The 10587-nt window shown below is 38.5% G+C and overlaps 1 protein-coding gene across 1 annotated transcript; it reads right to left on the bottom strand.

Moving 5' to 3' along the window:
- Nucleotides 1-293: 293 nt before the first annotated feature.
- LOC111505500 (lipase member H) lies at nt 294-7805 on the bottom strand. Its single transcript, XM_023160325.2, has 4 exons — nt 7648-7805; nt 4041-4481; nt 1048-1390; nt 294-524 (listed from the first exon to the last, which is right to left on the bottom strand). The coding sequence occupies exons 1-4, from the start codon at nt 7700-7702 to the stop codon at nt 467-469; spliced, it is 897 nt and encodes a 298-aa protein (XP_023016093.2). The 5' UTR covers nt 7703-7805; the 3' UTR covers nt 294-466.
- Between the last annotated feature and the right edge of the window lie 2782 nt (nt 7806-10587).

Below are 10587 nucleotides of genomic sequence, written 5' to 3'. Positions count from 1 at the left end.
TCTTGAATAAATTTGCCATATCAACCTAACCTTTATCTTTTACTGTTTACTAAATCTCCTTGCATTGATTCGAAGTTGTAAAATAATAATATTTCGTTCACTACCAATTCCACCCAGACAAAACAGAAATATTTATAATTTTATTTGTGAATAAGTTGTAGACATACATAGAAAATTTTGTTGCTAGTTTTTGCTGAAATATTCATAAAATGAATACAAACAGTTGCTAGCTCCATTTTTTATTGAGCCTGAGGTTCTGTTTGAGATTATATGATGAATAAAATAACATCTAGTCAAACGTATAGTACAATGTATTAATGAAAATACACTTTTTGGAATTAAATATTTCATTTAATGTATAGCGATGAATTACAAAAATAAATAATTTCAGAAATGATTTGTTTGTACATCAATCTATTTCACGAGATCAATCAATTCCAATCAATTATTGATAAGTTTATATCAGTTATCCTTTAGCATATGGTGGTACTTCATTTGTGTCTAAGAAATATATACCCGAAGCCCTGAAACAATGAAAAAATTTTTTAACAATCAGTGATATAAAGCAGAAAATATTCACGAATAAAAAAACATAAAAACCTTCAAAAACAAATCTATAATAAATAAATGTATTGGAAATATGATCAGATGTTCTCAGTTTGCCCTTAATCATTATGAATCATCAATGAAACGTACAATGCATGTTGTCATGTGTCAAATAAAAACTTACGTTTTCTTTTTTCAACATACCTACACATTGTTAATTTTTTTCCAAATTTTCCAAAAAAAGTTCTCATATTTCAAGAACAATTCACGAGAATGGCAGTGAAACATTTGAAATGAAATAGTGATGAAGAGTATTGAGAATTTGAACTAAGAGAGATATGAATAATAAATGTTGAGAATTAACAGCGTTCTCGTATATTCTAATAACGAATATTTTCAATATACCCTGAAATAAATATGGATACTTTTATGAAAATGGTAAATAATATAGAGTTCTCAATAGTCCTGAACCTTTTTCCATAAAAATGTTTGTTCACCTACCTCTTATCAACCGGAAATTCTCCCATGAAAGAAACATCTGCACTGCAATTCTTCTGTTGGAACTGAGAATAATCGTTGCACTTGAGTGCTCTGAAACGTCCACTTGAAACGGACTCACCAAAGTAGTCCATAGATCGTAAATGGTCGCATACACCAAGAATTTCCCATTCGCATCCAGGTTGTTTCTTACCCCCATTGGGATAGTAGTCTGCATGTCCTAGAGGTTGGTAATATCCAAACTGATCACCGTTGGTATGGATTACGTGAACAAACTTGCCACTGGATGTGCTCAAACGTTGAGAAGCTTCGATGATATGGAAACCTATACCTACTGGGTCTAAACCTGAAGAAATGTAAGGAGTTGTAGATTTTACGTTGTAAAATGTTTTTTCCGATATTATTTCCGTTTATTGACCAGAAAAGAAATGTAAACCAGATCAAAAGGTGTATTTCAAAATGTAGAGATGGAGCTCCTAGTCTCCATCATCATCAAGAATTTAACCGCAACTTTTTTCAAAAGGTACGTTCAAATTTGGCAATATACGATTAACTATGTTTAATACAAAATGTTGCGAGAAAAAAACGTCAATCAAATTTTTGCACAACATGTCAATATATTCAACGTAATCGTGAATATAATAGGCATCTTTCCATATCATATGTTTCCACGCTCAGCAAATAACATGCCTCAGCCTTCTGTTTGGTCCTTTAGTGAGATTGAAATCTAACCTCTTTTGGTTTGGAGTCAGCCGCTGGTGCTTATATTGCATGTTCATCTGTTAATGTTCTTGTAACTGACTCACTCTAATATGTTTGCATGGTGATTCCCTATGCCTTACTTGTGACTAGTGTGTGTAGAACTGGATTGTGTATATGTGTGTTTGTGTTCTTCGTGTTTTTATACTTACCAGATGGCGACTTTCGGAGGGGGTGTCTTTGAATTAGCTTCAAAATGTTTTCGGCATGCTTTCTCAAGGAGACATTTACGTATTGACTGCTATAATCCATCTTTTCTACATGAATCGGTTTGGTATGTATCTAGGAGTGATTACGACCAATCATCAGTTTTTAAACATTTGAACAGAGAGTCTGTATGTTTCTATTAACTGGCCCCAAACAGTGGATGCATTCAAGAATATGGAATAGATTCCCTCGCTTAGAAGTAGATTCATGTTACATCTGCATCCTCTGATGAGATAGACGTTTTATCGAGTGGATTTCGCCAGACTCAACGTCTCTGTGATACGGGACCAGAACATCAGATTATTGTCAAGGTTGACCCCCTGTTATCTTACGTTGTTTTCAAGGAATCTCCAGTTCTGGCTGAGGTCCTAGGGGTTGAGCGTTGTCCCTTTGCTATCGTCTGTCTCTCCCCACTATTTGACCGACCGATGTCTCGATATTTTGCACCGAAAAGGTGCAACAACAACATTGATTTTCGGAAGTGTCATCAAATGATTGGACTTTCTCTTGATCGGTTTAGACTAAATCCTGATCTCCGTGAACTAGATGACATGGTTACCAGTGACCCTTCTTCAGTTATTTCCACAACGTTTGACGCAGAAGTCTGCTGACTGTTAGCATGCACCTCTTGTTATTAGGGCATTTCCATCATATCTTTGGTGTTATTTGATCTGAAGATTGAAGCGTTAGGCTGGGACGTCCAAAGCGCTCCGCTCCGTGGATTACTGAATCGCTTGTTGTAGTCGTGTCGTACCGTCCTCTAAGTTGATCTTTGTTTCGTTATGGGGAAAGTTCCCATCGCGTTGTAGATGGTGCGCTGGAATTCACTACAGTCGATAATCTTATTTGTAGAATTTTCTAGTTCCATTACCCATTCTTTTACTTTTAATTGGATGTGGTTGTGGTCCGAGGACCATCTGTAGAGTCATCTTCGAGGTGGCGATGTTCTGCACTGTGGTGATGTTCATTATAGCTAGTACAAGGGCATCATGAAGCAGTTCGTTGAGGCCTTTGGGTAAACGAACACAATGTTCATGTAGGAGTCCTGCCAGGTCCCTGCTCCTTACTTTGAAATTAAATTACCAATGGTCACTGTTGAGTGGTGGTCTGGAAACAATTTTGTTAGGTCGACACTTCGTAAGTTTTCCTGCGAAAGTACACCGAAAAGATCCTACTCTGTCGGTGATGTCTTAGGTTTATTCCATAGGCGACTGTTTGGTCCGTTTGGTGTTTCGGTTTTCAGTCCTTGACGATTGTTCTTATGAAGGCCGTCTATTCTGCAGATATTTGGTCCTATCGACCCCATAGATATTGGATTCCGAAATGCATGAAACTTTCGTGAATCTCAACCTTGATTGCCATGACATCAATGGAATGACATGATAGCAACTCCACTAGCTCATCTTTGCGGCTTGTGATGCCATTGATATTTTAAGGTCATAAGACGATGCTTCTCCTCCGGTATTGTCGGCGGGTTCTTGACAGTGAATGCCGGTTGGTTTAGTGTGTGAATGGTGGTTTTCGCTCCATTTCAAGCGAGCTATCGCATGACAGTATACATATAAAGCTTGAACTGTGATACGGTATGTATTGGGCAGACTAGACACCTATTGAACAATGGAAAAAAACAACACGAATTCGATTGTAGGGAGAATGGATGGATTTGTCTGTATATTTTCATGATATAGGTCATCATTTTGATTTTGACAATGCTCAATTCGCTTTTATGCATCATATCACAAAAATGCCGTCAATAGACATTCTAAATGGTGATAATAGCAGAAACTTCTTAGAGATGTTTATAGTTACATTAATTGAATCAGCTGAACAGCTAGATAGCTGAAATTAATGGAATGATTTTTTTGAAAATGATATTATTTGTTTTGGCAAGATTACGACAAATTATCGACTAATTGTATTCTTCAGTGGTTTATGATGCACAGTTATTGAAAAATAACCCTTTTTGGGTTATTTTTCAGGTTTTGGAAGATTAAATACCTAGGAAAACTGAAATATATATTCGAACTGACCTATCACTTGGTCACATGACCCTCCTAAATCTCTTCCAACGACCCCCATGATATGTGCACCCAAGGAAAACCCAACAAGCGAAGTTTTACTCAATTGTAGATCATTTTCACTAACGAGCTTCTTGATGAATGAGCTTATTAAATCACACAATTCTGAGATCTCCAAATAGGCCGTCATGGTGTATTTACTCCAATCAATGACGATTATATTGACGTCATGTTTTTTGAGGAAAGCGTCTTTAATTATTGAGCAATCTTTGAATGACTCTGTGAAGCCGTGAGTGACGAAAACGGTGTTCCTGGAGATGTTGAAGGAACTGTTGGAGATGTTCATGTCGTTGATTTCAAAAGGGGTTGATGGATTATTCCTGTCGTAGAAGTAGAAACCTATGTTAGTGGGATTGATTGCATGCAGGTCATCTTTCGCCATAACGGAATTATCTGAAAAAGTGGTGAGATACGTTGAGATACGTGAAATGAAATACCATCAGATCATTTTTGATAGTAATAATAAAATACAATATATTACTGGCACTCCCATTTTCTAAGAAGTTATGTAGACAGATTTGGAATTTATGAGAGAGAAACACTTAATGGCATATTGAGAAAAAAATGAAAAATACCAGAAGTGAGATATCCGAATGTGTCAGTTGAAGAAGAAAATAATACTGAACATAAATTATTTTGACCTGGATTGGAAATGAAATAATGCATATTTCAAACAATGAATGTAATGTCGATAATATCACAAGACTTTTGGATCGTTGGTATCCACAACCTTCTTGGGGTGATGAGTGACTTATTTCCAATATTCTGAGACTAGATGCCCTTTTTTTCTCGCCTTCACTTTCTTGGTTTTCTGGTTCAGTGTATTGTAGTCGATTTATTCGGTCGATTGGAGATTTTCATAGGGTACCCATAATGAAGATTTCACCTTCGATTTGAGGGTTCAAACCTGCTACGCTATTTCCAATTTGTTTGCTTGCTTGCCTGCTGGGTGTTTCTCCTGTGCTCGTTAATAATGATTTTCTACAGCTTCTTTGTTTCATCGATGTAGGCCTGGCTATATTCCCAAAAATCTGGTAAATGTTATTCTTAGAGTCGTTTTTCGCGTCTGGTCGCTTGTAAATTCTACCGGAAAGCAACTACTTCCTCGGCTAATACTATGATGGACATTGAAATATATCAGACAGACAAGCATATAAGATACCTATCAGAACCTACTGTGTAGACACGTTGGGTGAGATAAATATTTCGAGATTCCATTTTGAAATATTTATTTTCTCATACGTATGCATATCTCCTCCATACATGCAGTCGAGCCGCTTTGAAGTCAGTAGAGTCCCAGGCACACTGCTGTTTGGGTCATATCTTTACTGCACTGATGATGGGGGGTAATACTTCGAAACCAGTCTGTAGGTTATCCACTCGATAGATTTCACCGTATTCCTGCTGCTGGATGAACAAAAATTATCTGAAAGACTAATCTTCGTCAGGTATCTTGACTTGTTTCCCACACCTACTGTGTAGGAAGGCTGGAAAATATTTTGATCATTGATTCCTTTCTAGCCAAAATCTGTTACACCAGATTTCTGGTGTAACCATTATATTCAAAATCTTTCCTGATATAATCCAGTTCTTTGTTTTGACTTGAACCTCAAAAGTATGAACAGCCACAGTCCGTCGCGTATATCTGATATTTACCGCCCTTGGTGGAATCAAATGTGCCAAGTCACTTGAACACCTTTGGTGAAAGTATCTATGAAAGAGAGACAAATCTACAACCTTTCTTCGATGTTCCAGACTATGAAGATTGCAGGTGATGTTCGAATTTCCAATCAGACGGATGGATCTTTTCTGGAAGGAATCCAGCAGCTTCAGAGTATGCTTAGGGGGGGAACTCCATACGTGTGAACAATATTCCAAAGAAGGTCTGATCTGAGCTTAGGTTAGGTACGAAGTGAGTGGGTCTATTTGACCCTCCACCGCAACCTGCTAGGGTTTATTGTGGCTTACACCTATTCACACTCGGCCAAATGAACCCAGCATCCTAACGAAGCCGATTAGTTTGTATGGTGAGTGGTCTTTCAGGTCAGATGGTGAGAGTAGGGCTCTGTCGAACTCTAAAGACCTGATTCAGTCCCCAGCGGGGCAGGCACAAAGTATGTGCTCTGTTAAGGAGGTAGACGGATAGTCAAGTTGCAAGATTCCCTCCTTGATACCTACGACAACCTTCCCTCCTATGGCGTGCAAAAACCCTCAAGTTTTCGCACGTCAGCTACACCTGACGATGCCTTAGATTTGGTGAATCATTACTTTAGCGCAAACTTTTGCTAACCTGCTCATGGGGGCTTTGTTCCCCGACCTGAAATAGATTCTGCGTACGCCGCTCAAGAATTTGGTGCAAGGCGGTTGTATAAGGTACCCCGCTCTTGAGGAGACGACTCAGTCGTTTCTTGGCTGCACCACCAAACCTTTTTTCTTCAAGGTTCAGCTGGAGTCGTAAACTTGACATCCATCTCCTCTGTAGACTCGCTCCTGAACTAAATTTACAGGGAGGTCAGTTGGAGTCGTAAACTCGATATCCATCTCCTTTGTAGACTCGCTCCTGAATTGAGTTTACAGAGAGGCCAGTTGGAGTCGTAAACTCGACATCCATCTCCTCTGTAGACTCAGCGTCAGAAAGAATTTTCAAGTTTACTCTGTCCATAAAAATTCCACGAGTAGCTAGGGAAAGAAGATCAATCACGGCAGAGCCCCGCATTACCGTGACAAGGCGATGCTACGACGAGAGGGCGCCCGGTATCTCGAAGGTTTCGTAGAGACAGCTGATAGGCTCAGTATCATTTATCCTCTCGGCACAGATACACACACCTTAGGATTGAGCTATCGTTGGGATGCCATTCAGTTAGAGAATGACAGAACCACAAGTGATTCTGTCATTCCCGTATCCAGCGGGGCTACGTGAAAGCAGGCATCCGATGGCCGGTTTGCTCAACCCCCACATCCCAAGCCGAAAACAGAATGCACAGTGGTTCAGGCAGTGAAAAATGAACAAGGACAGCCAACTCGCCTGATCTGAGCTTTATGAAACATCAAGTTGCTGAGGTTTGTACAGTTCTCTGGTTCAGAACAGTGTTACAAGCTTTTGAAAAGCAGCCTTTACAATTCCAGCGACATTATTGTGCCAAGATATATTAGTGCTCATTTTAACCCTCAACAAAATTATCGAGGCCGAAAGCGGAATTGTCTGTCCTGACATTTTATAACCTGGTTACTTTCCCCCTAATTCGAAATCATCTCCAGATTCTTATTAAGATATGCACCTTCCATAATCTTTTCTTCTCATTCTTGATATTATATCTTTCAACTAATTCATCCAAACATTTTTGTACTGGTATTTTCAGTATTTTTCAATATTTCATTCTTTCTTTTTTTTCTCATTTTTCTGTCAACACCTCTTTTGGACAATTAAAGAACGAACTATCATCATTCAAGGTTTGAAACACGCTGATTAGGACGATAGAAATCAGAAGTTGGAGTAAGAATAATTACTAGTTTGAAAAATATTTTATAATAGTAAAATGAAACAGTGAAAACTTCTCACCTACAGCAGTTGTTATTCCATTCAAAACCAGACCAACAAACCAATAGTAATTCATCGTTTCAAACAATACTAGTGATAAAAATGGATTTCTACTTGTTGCCAGTTATAATCCTTTAGAAGGAAGTGAAACGTCAATAGTGATAAGATACGTATAAAAAAAATTAAAAAATGAAATCATTTGAAGTGTCAGTGATATCAACTAATTTCAAGCTATAATGATGATATAGCGACTTTGAACATTATTAATCTTCTCAATCAAATATGGAAAATTCGCTATTCAAAAACGATATCAGTAAAATATTTTGAAATCCTTCCTTCATTTGAAGGAAGGATTTCAAAACCACGGTTTTCAAAACCATGACACGAGTTTCGTTTCGCATATTCTATTTCACCAGTGACTATTTTGCTCACCTTGCTCAACTATTCAGTTCATATTTCAATTAGTTGTTATGGAATTCGAACATATATCATCCACAGAAACGCTGTACAACTGAAACGCTGGTGAACTGAAGAGGTTGAAGGAAAACGTAAGGCTTGTGCTCAGGCCCGAAGAAAAGTGGAAATGAAAGAGGTAATTTTCCCGAAAAAAAGAGTGAAAGGTAATAGAACTCCGATATACTGGTGGACTGAAGAGGTTGCAGAAAAACGTAAGGCATGTGCTCAGGCTAGAAGAAAAGTGGTAAGATCGAACAGAGGTAAAGATGAACCCCAAAAAAGACTGAGGCAAGATGAATACAAACAAAGCAGAAATGATTTGAAGAAAACAATAGTAGAAGCCAAACAGAAAGCGTGGAGAATACTGATAGAAGAAGTACATGCGGATATCTGGGGAAAGGGCTACCAAATAGTAGCTAACAAGGTTAGAGTCAGACAGCCGATTGGACTTACTGAAGAAGAACAAATGAAATTTTCTAACACGTTGTTTCCATCTTACCAGATTAAAAAATGGGACAGACTACCAACGGCACCAGAGGAGATATCACCGTTCACAATGGATGAACTCATGGAAGCCAACAAAAGACTAAAAGAGAAAAAAGTTCCCGGTCCGGATGAACTTCCAGCGGAAGTCATCAAAGTTGTCGTTAAATCACACCCGGAACAATGCCTGAGGACAATGAACCTATTATTAACGAAAGTGCAATATGTATCCTGAACATCATGGGAAAACTCATCGAGCATCTGAACAAGGCGAGACTTTCGAGAGAAATAGGTCAAAAACAGATGCACTGGCGAAGGTACAAAACATCGCAGACCAAGCAAACGAAAAACCTGGCAGGAAAAGGTGAGCCATGATAAAGTTGGATGTACAAAACGCTTTCAACTCCGCGCTATGGGAAGGGATCTTGAACGAAATCAAAAGAAGAAATGTAACTGCATACCTGTACAATATGATTGCCAGCTACCTTGAAGAGAGGTAGTTAATAGTAGGACACAAGAGAAAAATGAACATCACCTGTGGTGTTCGACAAGGTTCTGTAATTGGTCCCCCATTGCGGAACACTATGATGGGGTACTGAATCTGAAGGTCCCTAGGGAAGTTAGTCTAATAGGCTACGCAGATGACCTAGCCGTGGTGGTGGTGAGGAAAAATGAAGAAAGTCTGGTAAGAACTTCCAATAGAACTGTGAAGGATATAGCCGAGTGGATGTCAGTGAAACAACTCAAGCTTGTCCCCCGGAAGTCAGAGGTAGTACTGCTGGCAGCAGGCAGAAAACTGAAAAGTATTACAATTGAATTGAAGGAAACGAACATTCGTAGCCAACAATCTGTTAAATACCTGGGAATCCACATGGATTGAAATATGAAAATGGGAGCTCATGTTAGGAAAGTAGCAGAAAAAGCGGGAAAAGCCATAAGCAACATAAGCAGGATAATGCCCAACGTTGGGGGGCCTCGTAAAGGTAGCAGAAAATTCTATGCCCAGTCGCCCAGTCGATCATGCTATATGGCGCAATGATTTGGAAAAGAGCCATGGAAAAAAAAGTATACAGGAATATATTACTTGGTGTTCAACGGAAAGCAGCCATAAAAATAGCTTATGCATATAAAACAACATCAACTGAAGCTTTGCTGATGATTGCAAGAACCCCCCCAATAGATCTGCTGGCGGAAGAGAGAACAATGTTACAAAACAACGTATCAAAAGGTTTAGCAAGGTTACAAATTATGGAAAAATGGCAACAACCTTGGGAGATGGACGATGGAAAGACCAACTGGACAAGATGACTTATAAGAGACATGGATGGACAGAAAATGAGGAGAAGTGAATTACTTTCTCACACAAGTTGGGAAGAACAGAGACGAAACGCAGAAATGACAACAGGAGAATTAACACCGAAAAACATGATAGGGAAGATGCTCAAAAGTATAGAAAACTGTGGGAAGAAAGAAAAGAAAAGACCTTGATGAATAATAATGAAGTACTGAAGAGAAAGGAAGAGCCCTGAACGATCACTATAGTCTGATATTCCGAAGTGATGCCCGAGGGCGGTTCCAGAGTAGCCTGCGTGACTCATGACTGGATTTTTAGTCCATAAAAATCTGACAGTACCTGATCACAGGGCGATCAGGTGTCTTTCGAAGATTTTTCCACTCGCCGAAAAAAAAACTATTGTGTAGCAATTCTGGTAATGATATCTGATTTAATTCCCTAACGGATGTTTGGAGTACAAACTGAAAAGGAAGAAATACTTTTCTATAATTCAATGTTCATGTAAAAGTTTTTTTTTTGTTTAATTCAAAGTTTATTCGAAAGTAGTTGTTTTGTGTCTGGAAATTACCGCTTTACACATCTCTCTGAAGAGTTTACTTTGAAATTAAATGCTTTTTTCCTTTCTCACATTCGCACACATTCTCACATTATTATATAAGGAGAAGTGGAAAAACAAAACCTTTCTTTCTAGAAAAACAAAAACTCTCTAAACACTCAACAACATTTTT

The sequence above is a fragment of the Leptinotarsa decemlineata genome, unplaced genomic scaffold (assembly GCF_025532065.1).
Source record: "Leptinotarsa decemlineata unplaced genomic scaffold, Ldec_3_MD MMD2_P_RNA_scaffold_6, whole genome shotgun sequence".
Lineage (NCBI taxonomy): Eukaryota > Metazoa > Arthropoda > Insecta > Coleoptera > Chrysomelidae > Leptinotarsa > Leptinotarsa decemlineata.
The sequence above is the reverse complement of the archived record's forward strand: the minus strand, read 5'-3'. Positions and strand labels throughout refer to the sequence as shown.